This window comes from Onychostoma macrolepis, chromosome 09, assembly GCF_012432095.1.
Source record: "Onychostoma macrolepis isolate SWU-2019 chromosome 09, ASM1243209v1, whole genome shotgun sequence".
In the NCBI taxonomy this organism is placed as follows: domain Eukaryota; kingdom Metazoa; phylum Chordata; class Actinopteri; order Cypriniformes; family Cyprinidae; genus Onychostoma; species Onychostoma macrolepis.
The window spans coordinates 11,280,358-11,299,084 of NC_081163.1; the positions used below are offsets into that span (position 1 = coordinate 11,280,358).

The window sequence follows — 18,727 nt, forward strand, 5'->3', positions numbered from 1 at the left end:
TTCTTTCAACAAGCATTATAAAACATTGAAGCATAATATAAATTGCCAGTGCTCGTTTTCACGTCAGTTTATTATTATTATTATTATTCAACTAACAAAGCAAAACCTTTATGGTTTCATGAGAATTAACCATTAGTCACTCATTTCTGATCAGTTTCTGTAATAATTAATTAAATAATGCACGCGCTTTGGCAACGCTTAAGACATGCTTTAAGAAACTCCCTCAAGTGTCGCTTTGTTTGCCAGTTTATTTCAGTCGGCTATTAATCGACTTTTTGTGCTGTATTGCATTGCCAACTTTTTGTGAAGTGATATGGCGCCCTCTATCGCTTCAACAAAATAAATACACATTACATTTTCTGGGCATCTTCTATGAACACATCTATCTTGAGGGGCACACAATTTTGGGATTCTTACTTTCTCATGGAAAATGTTTCATAATTTTGTCTTGTAAAATTTGGAGTATTCATAGATATCATCATGAATATTGAGTCTATATTTAATTATAATATATAGCAATATTTGAATGGCTTTGGTTTCTGTATTCACAGATTAAACTATTTAAAACGTTAATTTAATAATATTATTTATGCCACCTCTCTGCAGCATTAAACAGACTGGGTAAGAAAGCACCTTTTGTGGAGAATACTGTATGTGCCACTTTTCTGAAGATACAACCTGTATACCGGCTTTGCAGTCTAAAGTGAACAAACCGCGGCTTCATACAGATTATCAGTATATATATATATAAACACTTTTTGCTATATATGTGTGGTTTGTCCTAATGTAACAATTAATTAGCTACAGAATGCAATTCAATACAATTTAAAAGGACACTTTGTATTATGACCCCTGTCATGTGTTCAACTCTTCTGTCACTTCTGCAACTTCTATGTCACTTGCCATGGAAAAATCCCTTGGATTTATGTCACATTTTTCATAATGGAACATTTTATTTGGTATATTATCTGTTAATATTGAGGATAAAGGATACTGATGATGGTATGTATCTGTTTAGCCTACAGATGTGAATTGTGTTGTTCTTTTGTTTCAATATAAAAATGTATAAATAAATAATAATGTGTAGAATAACCCAAATGTGTCAAGGAGATTGTTGGTTTATGCTATGTATCTATATGATCTGTGCATTTGTTGAGCGTGACTTGCGAAGTCTGTCGCCCTCCAGTGGTAATAAACACTACGTGCATGTAGAAATGTAAGTACAGGTCAGCGTTTAACAATTAGTGATTGCAAGCACAGTTAATTCCTTTTTTAAAAAATTAGTTGTATGTTGTATTATTGTAGCATTTTCTAGCTATAGTTATATTTAGTACAACGTTTATTTATTCCTTTTTATTTATTATTAAAAATGACCCTAGCGTTCTCTATTCTTTTGACTTTTCTATTTATTACAAAACATGACCCTCTAGCACTAGCGTTCTATTCTTTTCTATTCTATCTACTTGTTTTCTTTTTATTTATTATAAACTAACTAAGACTTATCACAGCACTTACATATTATTAGGTTGGCTTGTTGGTTTTGATTGCTTTTTTGTCCTATTTCTTAGCTATTTTGGATAAAATTGTCTGCTAATGACTAAATTTAATACAAATATGCTACAAATGTAGTTTTCTAGCAGTATCTGTTTTTTTAATTCTGTTAATTCCTTTTTTTAGCAATCCAAAAATAAATACAGACTAGTGTTGGTTTTAACATTAGCGCTGCAACACATTTTTGATTGTTGCAAATGGTTACACATTATTCATGTAATGCATTACTTATTAAAGCGTTTGAGTGCAGTTATCCTGAAACAGTGTGAAGGCAGGGAAATTAATGTGTTCTGACAGCAATATACGTGGATCTAACAAAACACACACAAAGCAAATTACAAAATGTGACAATGTTTGGATTGATTCCTAGCATGTAATAAAATTCCAATTTTAAAATTTTGACCATTATTTCACATTTAGTGGAGATTCTTTAATACATTTTTTTTTTGATACATAGTAAAATAATATGACATTCTGTGGAAGATAAAAGCCCTAGTTGGTGCTTTTCAGAGTAATCGTGGTTTCTCTGAGGTAATAATTACAGACTCTGTAAAAAGTTTGTACATGACTGAATTCAATTGCTCTCCCAGGATATAGGTATTGTTGCTAAGGCCCATTAATTTCTCACAGAGAAAGTAGAATGCACTAAAAACAACAGATTTATGCCATTGTCATATGCCACACTGAAATCACATGCTGTCCTCGTAGAGGTTTACCACCCAGGACTAACAGCAAGTCAGGCATATGGAGAAACATGGCGTCCTCAGTTTCCTCTGCCAGGTCACCACTATTCCGCTTCTCACTAATAGCCTCCTGGTTCTCAAAGGTGAGACAGCTTCCTTTCAGCTTAGTGTCTTTCACTGCAATACTTAAATCTGGTAAATACTTCTTTTTGTCCATGTGGAAAGTCTGGAGCTCAATACAGGGCTCTTGCAAAGTGGGGCGGGATGGCTGGCACTTGTTCTTAAATGGTCTTAGCTTGTTATTGATGTTGTGAGAGTTGAGTATTTTCCTTAAATAAATGCCGTTTGGTGATGTTGGCTGGAAACTCTGGCCTATGCCAATGCTGCAGTGATGGATCCGGCACAGAGAGGGGCATCCAGGCAACAATGCTAGCTTCTTCCATGTTTTTGTTGTCAGGCTGAACCTCCACAAGCTGCTCTGAGGAGAGCTCTGGGTTTCCCCACCACCAAAGATGAGCATGCTGTCCTTAAACAACACAGCAGAGTGACCAACCAGCCTGGAAGGACCTGAACTGCAGAGTAAGAGATCATAGAAGTGTTAGTTTGTTTGTTTGTTTGTTTATTTATTTATATAGCACAGTTTAATACAACACCAGGTTGTCCAAAGTGCTTCACAATATCACAGCTGATTTACATAAAAACAACCAAAATCACAAATGACAACACACATTACATAACAATATAAACAAAATTTAAAAAACTAAACCTGCTCTACAACAACTCCTCATTGGTCTTTAAAAGATGAACTTTTAACATGGCCTTAAAGACCGATAATGAATCAACAGATCTAATAGTAAGAGGGAGGTTATTCCACAGTTTTGGACCGGCTCGAGAAAAAGCTCTATCTCCCCTGTGTTTAAATTTTGTCCTAGTAACACAAAGGAGGTGTTGATTCTCAGACCTCAAAGATCTCAAAGGAGTGTAGACTGCAACCATACTTGACACATACCCCGGGGCTAAATTGTGAAGGGCCTTAAAAACAAAAATAAGTATCCTATAAATAATTTTAAGCCTTACCGGCAGCCAATTAAGTGACGCAAGTAGTGGAGTAACCGATTCATGTTTTTTTGCAGATTTAATCATTCTAGCCGCTGCGTTCTGAATTCTCTGTAGGCGCCCCACTGCACTACAATCAACTCCAAAATAAAGGGAGTTACAATAATCCATTCGAGTGAAAACGGTAGCCATAATGGCTTTCTCCAAGTCAGTAGTGGATAGGAAAGGTTTCGCTTTCGCTAACAGACGCAAATGAAAAAAACAGGATTTCACAACCGTGTTTATTTGCCTGTCCATCTTTAATTCACTATCCAATACAAAACCCAAGTCCTTCACATGGGTTTTAATCGAGGCAGCCAAATGTGTTGAATTTAAGCACTGAATCACTTCTTGATTTTTGGGGCCAAAAACAATAACCTCAGTTTTATCTTCATTAAGCATCAAAAAATTTTCATTCATCCAGGCCTTTACCTCCTGTAAACAAGCTACCAACACCTTTATAGAATCTGGGTTTGACTGTCTTACGGGTAGATAAATCTGAGTATCATCTGCGTAGCAGTGAAATGATACTTTGTGTTTTCGAAAAATAGCCCCCAAAGGTAGCATATTTAGAGAAAACAACAACGGTGCCAAAATTGACCCCTGTGGAACTCCCCAGGGAAGATGTAGTCTTGAAGAATTACAGTTCCCAATTTTCACTGAAAAAGACCTATCCATAAGATAAGATTCAAACCATTTCAGTACAGTACCTTTTAGGCCACCCCAATGTTCAAGTCGCTCCATTAAAATCCTATGATCTACCATATCGAATGCCGCACTAAGATCAAGCAAAATTAAGATAACACTATCCCCATTATCTATTGATAAATAGATGTCATTTAGCACTTTAACCAACACTGTCTCAGTACTATGGCCAGATTTAAAACCGGACTGAAAAGGCTCACATATTGCATTGAAGGTAATATAATATTGTAATTGTTTAAAGACCAATTTCTCTAGTATCTTGGCTAGAAAAGGTAGATTTGAAATTGGTCTATAATTATTAATGTCCTCCACAGCCAAATTGGGCCTTTTTAAAAGTGGGAGAACTGTGGCATGCTTAAAACCAGCTGGACATATGCCCTGACTGAGACAATTATTAATTAAATTCAGCACAGTAGTCCCAACACACTCAATAACCTGTTTGAAAAAGCAAGGAGACATAGCATCGTCTTTTGATGAAGAAGGTTTAAGATGCTTCACAGTGTCCACCAAAACCGGAAGTGTAATAGGATGGAATTTTGTCCATTCAGTGCAGCAAGCAGAAGCCAGATCACCAGACGGAACTACTAGCGATTTTGGTATCTTGGAATGTAAATCGACAATTTTCCTGTTAAAGAAATTAAGAAATTCTTCACACTTAATAGAGGAAGAATCAAGATACCTAGACTGTACAGGATTTATGGCTGCATTTAAAACTTTAAATAAAATTTTAGGGTTATTAACATTTTGCGATATCACATCAGAGTAATATTTATTTTTAGCCCATCTAGCAGCCTTCTGAAACGTCAGTAAAGACTCACTGCATGTTAGTGCTTAAGTTCATGTCTCAGGCCATCTATAATGCAGATGAGTTTGTTAATCAGAACAGATTTGGAGAAATTTAGCATTACATCACTTGCTCAGTCAATGGGTGCTGTCAGAACGAGCGTTCAGCTGATAAAAACATCACGATAATCCACAAATATTGTATGTAATCCACAAACTGTGTATTTGTTAGAAACAAATCCATCATTTAGATGCTTTTAACTTCAAACCGCTGCTTCTGACAAAATGAAGAGTCCTCTATCCATAATATCTCTCCAGTGAAAAGACATCTTATCTGAATCAGGAGAGGAATATGCACAAATCAAGCACCATTTAGAGTCCAAAACAGTTCTAAACAAATATACTGGTGGATTTTGATATGAGAGGACAACTGGAGGAAGTGCCATTATGGATTATGAACTGGTGTTTTGGCCAGAAGCACATTGAAAGATTTGTTTCTTACAAACATGTAGCGTTTTGCTTCACAAAACATTAAAGGATAGACTGGAGAGGTGTGGATTATTGTGATGTTTTTATCAGCTGTTTGGACTCTCATTCTGATGGCACCCATTCACTGCAGAGGATCCACTGGTGAGCAAGTGATGTAATGCTACATTTCTCAATCTTTTCCAATGAAGAAACAAATTCTGTTAAACCAGAAGACACTGCATAATGCTGTAAAGCGACCAACCACAGTTTGTTTTTTTATGTGCCATTTAGGGATGAGTTAATCAGAAATGTATGATACTACAATAATAGATTGGCACAGGAAACAGCTGCGTGAATATTCTGTTCTGCTTGGGAACATGTAGTTTGCTTCCTACTAATTATGTCAAACAAAACTCTGGATATCTTTCAAAGGTTTGTAGCTATAAACTTTCCAAAGTTTCGCCAAATCTATGGATTACTTATTTGGCAACAGGGGTTTATGGGATGGATAGATAGATATTAATAAAGAAGCTCACTGGAAATTGATGCAGCTCCAGGTTTGGCTGGCAGGACTCCAGCTCCACAGGTCCTTCTGTTCCCTCAGGCCCTGCAGGCCACCGTAAAGGTACATAGAGTCCTGGTATGTCATAGCTGAGTGACCGTGTCTGGGACCAGGCCCACCTTCTACACTGCTTAGGAGCGACCACACCCTGGAATCTAACACAGAGAAAATATCATTATTTGGTAAGGTCATTTAGCAATATGTAAATCATACCTGAGGTGGATGACAGTCACACTATTCAAATAAATATTTAGTCTAATAAACCATAAATCCAATGCTATGTGATAACACTCACCAAAATCAAATTTCCAGAATTCCTTTGTTGATCCTCTTATATCAATGTATCCACCGTAGACATACATAGATGACCCAAAAATGACAGCACTGTGCCCTTTTCTGTTTGCTGGTGTCACTTCCTACAAAAACAGTTCACTATAACAAAAGGATCACATTTCAGCTGTAGTTCTTATAATTTTTTTTAAAAAAGATGTTTACCTGTAAAGTTTCACCCTCTGTTTTCCAGTTAATCCAGCATTCTTTTACTGCAAAGAATATAAAACTGAAGACGTGAACGACTAAGTTGCATATTACCGTGAGGTAAAACAATCTGCGTTCATGCAGCACAAGTGCTAGTGTCATTAAAGCAAGACAAAACAAATAATACAAAAATTCCGAAAGCTATATACATTTTTTTTTAACTTAAATTCCAATAAAAATTAAAGTACTTTTTTTCATACAAAACACACAAACAACAACAACAAAAAACATTTATTTCCTAGTTGACTCAGACATTTTGGAGCCCCACTGATCATGCACTGAATAAAAAATACCTGTGTCAAACACCCAAAGAGGCATTTTTGAGTTAGAATATGATGAATCTTGCATTCCTCCGAAGACATACAGAAATTCCTAAGAAAAAAAACAAAAGGTAAATACATTTACTCTTTTTGGTGCAAATATTTTTACTAAAGTAATATGTGGAAATAATCAAGTATACTGCATGATATGACCATTTTAATGAGTATAATAGGAATTGTAATGCAGAATGCAGTGCATGATTTACATAAATTGATGGTCTACAATGTCATATTGTTTCTATTAACTTGTGAACCCCTTAGGCTCAATTGTGAGTTTTGCATTCATTCAATGAATTTTGAGTTTATTGCAATCACCTGATATGCTACCATTGTGTGCTCCTCCAGTTCTTCAGGTGCTTCTTCACTATCACAGGGAAGCTCAACCCACATGTCACAGACTAAAAATATATACATTTTCCATAAATTATCATCAGTGCAGCAGGAACCATACATTATGCAATAATGAGCACAAGTGTACAAAGAAGCAGGCAGCCACAGATAAATAATAATGACTTACCCACATTATATTTCCAGAAATCTCTCAGTAAGCATCTTTCTCTGCCACCTAGTATGTAAACATGGCCTCTGTGGGCACAAGATGCATGCTTGTAACGATCACATGGTGCGGGGTAGTGCTGAGGCACAGAGGTCCACAAACAAGCTCCGCTCCCTTGGTTCATGCTCAGGCTCTGAGAGTCTCATGGGTTAATCTCTGTGAAGAAAAGCAAGCATGAAATACTAAGGGAAAGCTAATGAAGTCATGTTAACACTACTTCCTAGAATAGTACAGAAACAGCATAAGTATATTGCAGTGAAAGGAATTTTTATTATGGCGTTAAGTAATACATTAGATGAGAGCTGTGCAAATATTTAACTAGAAAGCAAGTATTTCTAATAAACAACACTGCAGATTTTGAACCATATGATTAAAATTGCTTTTATATAGTTCAATACACAAGTTATTACAGAAAATCCTACATTTAGACACAATATTGCTATTTTGTCTATTTCCCCAAAATTCAAAACAAACAAAAACAAATTCAGCAGTTGACCATTCGCAGGGAGCTTGATTGACAGGCGATCTGACCAATCAGAACGTGGATATTATGTACCGCTGTTGAATATAGCAAAAGTGACAGAAATTCAAAAACAATGGCCAACAAGGCCCCTGAATTAATTAGGCCTTCACTTTCAGCTTTCATTTAGTGATGAATCATTTTTTTCTAGAGAAAGCGCAGAAGAAATACCAAACGAGTGTTTCAGAGCTGGCAAAAGCTATAAAAAGAGTGACTGTTTATCTCACAGAGTAAGATGCAGCCTGCAGAAGTGACATGTATGGTTGTTGTCCACACTGGAAATTCACACACAACTGTGTAATGTAATACAAAAACTTGAAACAGAAGATGCTACCCTCTCCTCATTCGTTGAGTTGCTGGGTATTTTTCATAATAATAATAACAGTAATAATAATAATTGGTAACACTTTATTTAGGTAACACTTTATTTTAAGGTGTCATAATACAGAGAAATTACCTAATGAAGTACTTAGTAGTAGCTGTTGTACTAACATGAAACAAAATATACTTACCATGTAACTAAATTATGAAACAGCCTGTAATTACAGTTTGTAATTATGTAGATGTAATAGGCAGCTACTGATACACATATGTAACAGGCCGAGTCTGTTACACAGCTACTTGTACACTTAAGTACAATCTTGATGCACTTTATTTTACATGTATTATGATATTACATGTATTTAAGCTGTGTACCGGTGGGTTAATTCAAACTAAGGTGCAGCTGGAAAAGGTGTACAGTATAGATGCACATGAAGTACACTTAAGTACAATCTTGATACACTAAGTATCTTATGTCTGTGCACTTACATTTATAATTACGTTGTATAAAGTCTGCAACACATATGTAACAATGTAGCAAATTTACATCTACATAATTACAAACTGTAAGTACAGGCTGTTCCATAACTTTGTTACATGGTAAGTAGTAAGTACATTTTGTTTGATGTATGTACAATGGCTACTACTAAGTACTTAACTAGGTAATTACTCTGTATTATGGACACCTTAAAATAAAGTGCTACCTAATAATTCAATATGCATTCTCCCATGGTGAAAATCTTTCAGTAAACACGTGTTTCACCCAATCTTAACACTCTTGAGCACCTGTGGGGGATTCTGTAGACGAGTAGCAATACTCTCCATTAAAGACCAGGGCATTTAAGAAGGTCATCCTTCAGGAGTTAAACAGGACAGATGTGACAGTTTGTCACACTCAGTGCCAAGAAGGGTCAGAGCAGTATACATGTATTTGAAATTATGGAGGATATTATACATTTGTTGAATTAAATTGTGTACTCATTTCTGCAATCCTTCATTCAAACAAAACTGGCTAATTTACTTATACAGATATTAATGGCATATATTTCTCTGTTTTTACTAAGTGTAACATTCACTTTTAACATCTTTCCATGAACTGTATTAGTAATCATTAAGAAAATACATCTTTTGTATTTATTCAGAGGGGGTGTACTCAATTGTGCTGTGCACTGCACACACAGACACACACACAAAGAATAAAAACAAATATGTTTATCAACTGACTGGGACACAAATGTGATTTCCTGTTGTTTACAGACACCAGAAAATTTGTGGTATACCTGAAATACAGCATGTTAGGCTACTGTTGAAATCTGAATGTGGTTGGTTATGGTTCAGCATAATTACACGAAGTATTTTTTTTTTTAATAAATGTGAACTGTTTTGAAAATAAATCCCTTCCAACATGTCACACCTCACATACATACACAACCAAAATGTGACATATTAGGTGACATTTTGACATATAATGAAGGATTCATCGTATGTATAGTCAACATTTAATAATTTAGTAAACGTTATTTTACACAGAGTATACAGTAGGCTAATGCAAGAATACAATACGTTACCGTTGTCGACCAATTTTTTTTTTATGTTTTATGTTGCTCACCACAGTATGATTTTTAACGTAAACGCCCAGCGAGCTGATCTTATCGTAGCCCGTTATGCAGTCATTCGCATGTATAATGGTTATATTAATGTAACTAAGAAACATTGTTATATAACCTCTTTACGGCGGTCGATGAGTAGGCTATTTACTTGCATCATCAAGAAGTTTATATGTGACTTTTCATGTTGAAGAAAGTCCCGAAAGTGTCACATGACCGCGAGGAAGAACTGCTTCAGATCTTGAAAGCAACTAACGTTAGCGGTGGATAGAGGTCCTCAAAACAGAAGCGCAGACGTTTGTGTTATTTTTGCTGACTGTAATGTAACCGTTTAGCTCGCGTTGTTAGTAAATGTAGTGTTGAAACTCCTTACCGCTCAAAATCGTCTTTGAACGTCTGCCCTCCCTCGACCTTCGTTGAAAAGATAAACGATGATGAAAACTGTATAGCTGCCAATGCCAGTACTCGAGAAGGAGGGGCGAAGGAGGATCCTGTGTGGGTTTGCTTCTCTCTCAAGAGGGTCTCTGACTGTAACTGAACACAACACAACGCACTCCTACTTTTAAAACAAAACTCAAATTTCAGTCCGTTACTGATTCTAAATTACATGATAAAAATTGTAGTTAGTGATGTAATCTATTATTACATAACACATTTTATGTAATATAATCAGACTTTCAGATTACTTTTAATCTAACTCATTTATCACATTGATATAAATAGGATAATATTGTATCATATTGATATTAAAATGCAAAGAAGGACCTGCAGGGCGTTTGCGTGTTTAATTAAAAGCTAAAAATCATAATCGTAAAAATGTAAAATTAAAATAAATCTTTTAAAAATATCATTAATCAAAACAATCAAAATAAAACATTAACTAAAAAACGAAATATTTCCATTTTAGAAAGGAAAATTTAAAAGATAAAAAAGAATTAGCATCAATGAATTGTTTATGAATAATTAATTGCTATTGTGTGATTGATATTGTTGCTATATGCATTCAAGAAATCAATTTAAAAAGTAGGCTAACCGTAGTCTGATTTTGAGTATTTTAAAATGTAATTTAATTATCTAAGTACTTGTACTTCTAATTACAAGTACTTAATTTTTGGAATCTGATTACATACTGAGAACTTGTAAAATTGCTGAAAACATTAAAGATATGGTATGTTATCATCAGCACTTGTATACTGGAGGTATTTAATACTGCTAGACTCTGAATGTCCAACTTTAAACAGGATACATTTCTAATGAGAGAATTCACTGATGTTTGTAAGTCATTACATTGCAGTCAGTGAACGTCATTATGTCCATTTTCAGCCTGAGGGATTTTTCAAAATAGTTACTTTAACCCCCAGCATGAAGAAAGTACTACTAAACTTTTATCACGTCTTTGGCCCTACAAGGGGAAACAATGTTTTAGGTTATGTTTATGTTAGATATACAGTGGGTACGGAAAGTATTCAGACCCCCTTAAATTTTTCACTCTTTGTTATATTGCAGTATTTGCTCAGTATTTAGTAGAAGCACCCTTTTGATCTAATACAGCCATGAGTCTTTTTGGGAAAGATGCAACAAGTTTTTCACACCTGGATTTGGGGATCCTCTGCCATTCCTCCTTGCAGATCCTCTCCAGTTCTGTCAGGTTGGATGGTAAACGTTGGTGGACAGCCATTTTTAGGTCTCTCCAGAGATGCTCAATTGGGTTTAAGTCAGGGCTCTGGCTGGGCCATTCAAGAACAGTCACGGAGTTGTTGTGAAGCCACTCCTTCGTTATTTTAGCTGTGTGCTTAGGGTCATTGTCTTGTTGGAAGGTAAACCTTCGGCCCAGTCTGAGGTCCTGAGCACTCTGGAGAAGGTTTTCGTCCAGGATATCCCTGTACTTGGCCGCATTCATCTTTCCCTCGATTGCAACCAGTCGTCCTGTCCCTGCAGCTGAAAAACACCCCCACAGCATGATGCTGCCACCACCATGCTTCACTGTTGGGACTGTATTGGACAGGTGATGAGCAATGCCTGGTTTTCTCCACACATACCGCTTAGAATTAAGGCCAAAAAGTTTGATCTTGGTCTCATCAGACCAGAGAATCTTATTCAGGTGTTTTTTTAGCAAACTCCATGCGGGCTTTCATGTGTCTTGCACTGAGGAGAGGCTTCCGTCGGGCCACTCTGCCATAAAGCCCCGACTGGTGGAGGGCTGCAGTGATGGTTGACTTTCTACAACTTTCTCCCATCTCCCGACTGCATCTCTGGAGCTCAGCCACAGTGATCTTTGGGTTCTTCTTTACCTCTCTCACCAAGGCTCTTCTCCCCCGATAGCTCATTTTGGCCGGACGGCCAGCTCTAGGAAGGGTTCTGGTCGTCCCAAACGTCTTCCATTTAAGGATTATGGAGGCCACTGTGCTCTTAGGAACCTTAAGTGCAGCAGAAATTTTTTTGTAACCTTGGCCAGATCTGTGCCTTGCCACAATTCTGTCTCTGAGCTCTTCAGGCAGTTCCTTTGACCTCATGATTCTCATTTGCTCTGACATGCACTGTGAGCTGTAAGGTCTTACACTGTAAAACCCGACAAGTTAGAGTAACTCAAACTGTTTGAGTAAATCTATTGCCTTAAAAACCCAAGTTAGATTAACTCAAACCGTGTGAGGAAACTGATTACCTTAAACCATTTAAGTTTTTAAAACTAACAATTATGAGTGCTCTGAACTTATTTCAGCTGAGTTCACTAAAATAAGATACTCATTGCAGTTAAGTAATTAAGTGATTAATTAAGTGCTGATTGAGCATTAGTGATGAACACCTGCTGTTAACAAACAGAATCACTGACAGAAAGAGAAACACAAGAACATCTAACTTTAGTCACAGCCTTAGATGAAATCAACTGAAATAAAATACATTAAATCTCAAGATCTGATTAAACAACCCCACAAACAGCATCACCAGCTCCACTTATTAATAACCAGACTGACTTTATTTCTGTCAGACATCTACAGAAGATCTTATTGAGAATTAACTAAGGTTTAGATGTTGATTTATTGTTTCATTTGAAGTTACCATGTTAGAGATCAGTGTCTGCTTTAGTTGAGCTCTTGACCCTTGACTTCTGTGTTTTTTTTTTCTTTCTTTTTCTCTGGCTGATGTAACCATGTGTTCTTCAAACATATTTGTTGCAACTCAAAAGCCCAGAGAAAATGATCAGCAGTTGGTTGTTATATATTTTTGATGACAGTCATCTATTAGTGAACTGATCTCATTGAGAGTGAACATAGACTCATTGTGTCTAATTTCTGTTTAAAGCAATTGTTGGTTTTGTGAAAGTCAGCTAATATAAAGAACTTGCCAAACAGTTTGTCCACAAAAAGTTTAAATCTATGGCTGTAAGTAGATTCACACAGATATCAAGAATCAGCTTGTGAACCTCAACAATGGTGACCATTAAAAAAAAAATAATAATAATAATTCTGCAATGCATGCTGGGTACTAGCATAGTACAAACCTCATCCATGGCTCCCAGCATGCATTGCTGCATGATTTTTTTACATTTCTTTTTTAATGGTCACCAATGTTGAGGTTCACAAGCTGATTCCTGATGTCTGTGTGAGTCTAGCTACTACCATAGAGAAAAAACGTTTGTAGACAAACTGTTTGGAAAGTTCTTTCTATTAACTGTCACAGAACCACTTGCTTTTAGAATCACGGTTACTATAATCAATACAACATCCATTTAACCAGAGATTAGACACACAATGAGTCTATGTTCACACTCAATGAGATCAGTTCACTAATAGATGATTGTCATTATAAATATATAATAACCAACTACTGATCATTTTCTCTGGGCTTTTGAGTTGTAACAAATATGTTTAAGAAACACATGGTTACAACAGCCAGAGAAACATCTAACACAGAAGTCAAGGGTCAAGAGCCCAACTAAAGCAGACACTGATCTCTAACATGGTTACTTCAAATTAAACAATAAATCAACATCTAAACCTTAGTTAATTCTCAATAAGATCTTCTGTAGATGTCTGACAGAAATAAAGTCAATCTGGTTATTAATAAGTGGAGCTGGTGATGCTGTTTGTGGGGTTGTTTAATCAGATTTTGAGAGATTTAATGTATTTTATTTCAGTTGATTTCATCTAAGGCTGTGTCTGAAGTCAGTTGTACTAGTTCTTGTGTTTCTTGTTTCTTCAGTGATTCTGTTTGATAACAGCAGGTGTTCATCACTAATGCTCAATTAACACTTAATTAATCAATTAATTACTTGACTGCAAGTTTTAAAACTTAACATGGTTTAAGCCAAGGGGAATTGGTTTACTCAAACGGTTTGAGTTACTCTAACTTGTCGGGTTACAGTGTATATAGACAGGTGTGTGGCTTTCCTAATCAAGTCCAATCAGTATAATCAAACACAGCTGGACTCAAATGAAGGTGTAGAACCATCTCAAGGATGATCAGAAGAAATGGACAGCACCTGAGTTAAATATATGAGTGTCACAGCAAAGGGTCTGAATACTTAGGACCATGTAATATTTCAGTTTTTCTTTTTTAATAAATCTGCAAAAATGTCAACAATTCTGTGTTTTTCTGTCAATATGGGGTGCTGTGTGTACATTAATGAGAAAAAAAAAAAGAACTTAAATGATTTTAGCAAATGGCTGCAATATAACAAAGAGTGAAAAATTTAAGGGGGTCTGAATACTTTCCGTACCCACTGTATATGTTTTAGGTTATGCCTACTCCAAAGCAGAATACATATAGAGTCTTCCTGAGTTTCTGTTTCCTTGCATAGCAGTTACTCCAGAAATGAGAGAACATGCTGAAAAGGGAACACAAACATGTTGAAACCTGCCATGTGTGAGGACCTAGATGAGTACTGTATGTTTCATCTGCCACATGCTATTTCAGTAAGAAGATGGTGTCGTAACAACACAATTACTCAACAACCAAGAGGCCTTGCCTAAAATTCAGATGTTTTCTTGCTTATGCATGATGCCTACAGAGCCACTCCAATGTGGATGATTAAGAGGGTCATCCACCTGGCCCTCTCACTCTTGCGTAATAAAGACACATGTCATATTGCTGTTCACTGATTTCAGTTCTTCATTGAAACACCATCATACTTCAGACACTCACTAGAAAATACTTGGACTTAATACCACACTTTGTAACTGGATCCATGACTCCCTGACTAACAGATTCCAAGCAGTTAGTCTCCATGAGCAAACCTCATAGCCTCTCACAACAACTCCTCAAAACTGTGTTTTAGCCTTTACATCAACATGCTGCAGAGCCAGTTTCATAATGAAATGATTGTTGACTTTAGGAAGCTGTCTGTAACCCACTCCCTCCGGTTCAGTTTCTCCAGAAGACTTCTCCTGTGAACAGAACACCTTCTTACAAGACAAACAAGTAGGCTACTTCATTTTCGGCGGAGACTGAAAAAGACAGGCATGTGCTGCTTATTTTAAGCTTACTTAAAGTGTCTAAATTTGATATTATTAATTGTCTTTATATGACACTGTAATCAGTTTTGTTTTTCATTTACTCACTCATTTACAATAGGGGGCATCAGCCTACTGATTTAGGATACAACACTTTTCCCCCCTTATATTGGTCTTTGTAAATGACAATATCTGCCTTTTGTTTTTGGAAGGGGGGCCCTCATATCTGGGAGTCTTTGGCGTAATAGCCTATTATTAAATAATAATAATAATAATAATATGAGGCACTTAAGATCTCATTTCAGTAGGCTACATACAGTTTAACAGTTTTTGTTTCTGTTACTTTGTAGTCTAAATGTAAACACTGAGGTAAATCATGCATAAATATTGCAAACGTGTATGATTAGAATTTGCTCTTATATGAAAACACTTTTTTTTCTTTAGAGTCATAATAAACATATTACATCATAAAATATTTATGGCCGGTATCTCCAGCAGCATACCATTCGATCTGTTCATGACATCACATCCGCTCATCCCTCGCCCAGAGGGCGGAGTCTACGGGTGACGACGTCATATCCTGTTCATTTGCATGTCCTGAGGGTGGGGTATATGGCAGCAACGACAGCTTCAGAGAAACTACAGGGTGTATGAGTCGGAACAGGCGATTAATGCGTTCCACAAGATAGCATAAGAGACTGTGGAGGACAAAGTCACCGAGAGGTAAGGTGTCTTTATATATGTCCCTGTTTATTCATTCTTTCGTTTGTTTATGAATTTTAAAAATGATCCCTTCCAGCTCGAGCTTTTGTCACTGGTCGACAGGCAGTTATTACAAGTCGCTGTGGGCGTATTTTACTCTGTGAAAAATGTCAAGTGAATGAGAATTACAACCGTTATAATAATTTCGCTGTATGGGTTAGTTTGACCCAGCGGACGGCTGATCACGAGAGACGGGCGTTTCTGCGGATGTTGCGCGTGCTTGGTTGATGTGGAGGTTTATTTTCAGAGCCCCAACGTGGATGTGCTGCTTATGGCATGTACGTGTATGAAATGAAGAGATATTAGGCACTTTTAATGAAAAGACTAACTTGCAGCATGTTTCCCTTTTTCATCAAATAAGGTGCAATTTAGGTGTTAATACTTAAGGAAATATTGCTCATTAACCTCACTGGGTCAATTAAATATTAGCCTATGTGACCTTATTTTCTGTTCAGTTTCTGTTGAGATCCTGTTACATGCCTAGGTGCCATTTAAACACTAAATACACATAATGAAAACATTATTTATTCTAAAGAAGATTATGATAAACAAAGCTGTTGGATGTGAGACTATAAAATAAAAATAAAATAATAATAATAATAATAGTAATATATATATATATATATATATATATATATATATATATATATATATATATATATATATATATATATATTATTTATTATTATTTTATTTTTTGGATAATATATTATATTTTTTTGGGACACCAAAGTGTACTGTATTCCTGATATGCGTCACTTTCCTTCCATTTGTGTGGGAAGAGTTGTTCATTTTACTTTTATACTCATCCTTCAGGAACTTTTGAGCCTTACTTCCTGTATGCACCTAATAACGTAATCGTAAATTACATATAAAAATAAAAATGGAGCACATTAAGGCACTATGTACACTTCTCCTTTTTTACCATACATCTCAACTGTTTCCCATTATATTTACACAATACAATCCAGCTTTGAAATCTTTTTACTTTTGCAACCCACGTCAGTTTATATTTAGTGATCCATCTTGTTTTTGACCAAGTTTGTAAAGATGTACATTTCTATCTCTTTATTAATTTGAAATATGGATTCAGATGTCCTTGTATCCAGCATACATATTAACCTTGAAAGCAGGCCTGCATGTGGGCTATCTTGAGCAGAATCTGTTATGTCAGTACTTTGGTTTGGTGTTTTTATTTCATATTCTGAGTGGTCACTTTTTCCCCCCTCTTTGTCTCTGGGGTGTTTGGGTGTAACCTCACTGACAGTAGTGGCTGTGCCCTTATCACCTTCAGAAAGGGAGTTGTGAAGTAAAGGCACAGTTATGTCATTTAAAAAAAAAAAAAAATAGTATTGTAGAAATATGCATATTTGATAAACTCCTTATGGTATATATATATATATATATATATATATATATATATATATATATATATATATATATATATATATATATATATATATATATATATATATATATATATATTTGTTGATATCTTCTTTTTTACATTTTAATACCTTGATTAATAGTACTTTGATTTTTAGCTGGAAAGCTACAATGTACAAATTATATTCAGTACCATATTTTCAAAAGATTATGTAAAAATCCTTGTGCAGTGCAATACATTGATATAACAATGTCCCTGTGCAACAGGTTTTTGTTTATCTTTTAGGTGGCTTGCGCTTGAATTGTCTAGTTGATCGTGGAAACAAGCAAGCCTCTGGGTTCAACATACTAATGACCTGTCCGAAGCTTGTACCATTTCATTTGTTTGCTGTACTCCGTTCCAGACAAGTGTGACTTGGACGTTTGAGCTGATGTTGGTTCAAGTTAGCTAGGGTTATGGTTAGGGTTAGGTGAGGCAAAAATGGGAGATTAGAGTTTGAGACTGGCTGTAGAATAAGCATACATGCTGAATATTCATTGGTTTGTCAGTAATCTGCTGGTCAGATGCTTTTTCAGTGTTCTTCAACAAAATATCCAGCTATAACAGTGAAGTCTTGTCTCCAGCCTCTGCTCAGTTTATTATAGGATTAAGTTTTAAACATAATAGGATTAAACCTAATTCTAGAAAATTGAGCGAACATTCCCAATATCTTAGTAATAAAATGCTCCAGATGTAACTATGCTGACCCTGTTGGTGTAGAGTTTCAACAAATTACTGGGAAAATATGGGCAGAAATGTTGAATCATTAATTTTATGCCTGTCTTTTTTTTTTAAATTATTATTATTGTATGAGCCGTACATTGTTTCACCGTCATTCTATTGAAATACCCTGTGTTGCCAGATACCTCACAATAGTATCATATCGTCCACGATAATACTGGTATAAATGTTTACATGATAAAAAAAAAGTGTCATATCGCGATATCAATGATATAGCAATGCAATAACGTATTTACTAGGGATGCACCAAAATAAGCAAAAAGAGCGAATAAATTTCACCGAACAATGACGTGACGCGATCAAATAGAGGCGCGCACTAATGCAGCAAACACGTCAGCAGTGTGGAAGCATTTAAAACTGTCCGAGAAAGACTCAAAAATCATTACAAGTACCGACAGCGAGAGACCGTTTAGTACTGCATCTCATGTCTCCGATGAGAAGAGGAAGGGGTGGTTGTTGCTGGTTTCTGTATGATGATTAAAATCGCAAAATGGCCTTAAATACACTGCAGAACATTTTCTAATACACGCATGAATTGCATTCAAACAGCGCTGTCTCGTTAGCCAGGGTTCAAAGTCCAAACCGCGAGGGAAATCTGCGCTGAAACTGGATTACTCGTCAGTTGCTCAGTAACACTTTT

The 18,727-nt window shown here is 35.9% G+C and overlaps 2 protein-coding genes across 5 annotated transcripts in view; one reads left to right on the forward strand and one right to left on the reverse strand.

Annotated features, from left to right (window-relative positions):
- Nucleotides 1-41: 41 nt before the first annotated feature.
- Nucleotides 42-15,018, reverse strand: si:dkey-3d4.3 (uncharacterized). Of its 3 annotated transcripts, XM_058786887.1 has the most exons (10): nt 14,851-15,018; nt 10,082-10,242; nt 7,222-7,416; nt 7,020-7,102; nt 6,678-6,756; nt 6,343-6,389; nt 6,143-6,263; nt 5,822-6,002; nt 4,470-4,659; nt 2,620-2,806 (listed from the first exon to the last, which is right to left on the reverse strand). In XM_058786887.1, exons 3-10 carry the CDS (start codon nt 7,382-7,384, stop codon nt 2,762-2,764), a joined length of 909 nt encoding a protein of 302 aa, XP_058642870.1. In that variant the 5' UTR covers nt 7,385-7,416; nt 10,082-10,242; nt 14,851-15,018; the 3' UTR covers nt 2,620-2,761. The 3 variants fall into 3 exon arrangements, with proteins under 3 accessions (XP_058642869.1, XP_058642868.1, XP_058642870.1); XM_058786885.1 differs by lacking the exon at nt 4,470-4,659 and having other exon boundaries at nt 44-2,806; nt 14,851-14,980; XM_058786886.1 differs by lacking the exons at nt 4,470-4,659; nt 10,082-10,242; nt 14,851-15,018 and having other exon boundaries at nt 42-2,806; nt 7,226-7,365.
- Nucleotides 2,795-18,727, forward strand: part of ralba (v-ral simian leukemia viral oncogene homolog Ba (ras related)) — a 28,972-nt gene continuing 13,039 nt past the window's right edge. The window contains exon 1 of one of the 2 annotated variants that reach the window (XM_058786891.1): nt 2,795-2,813. The gene's annotated coding sequence lies outside the window, so the exon portion shown is untranslated. Of the gene's footprint in view, nt 2,814-15,725; nt 15,882-18,727 lie in introns of those variants that run through there. The other variant, XM_058786890.1, reaches the window with a different exon arrangement.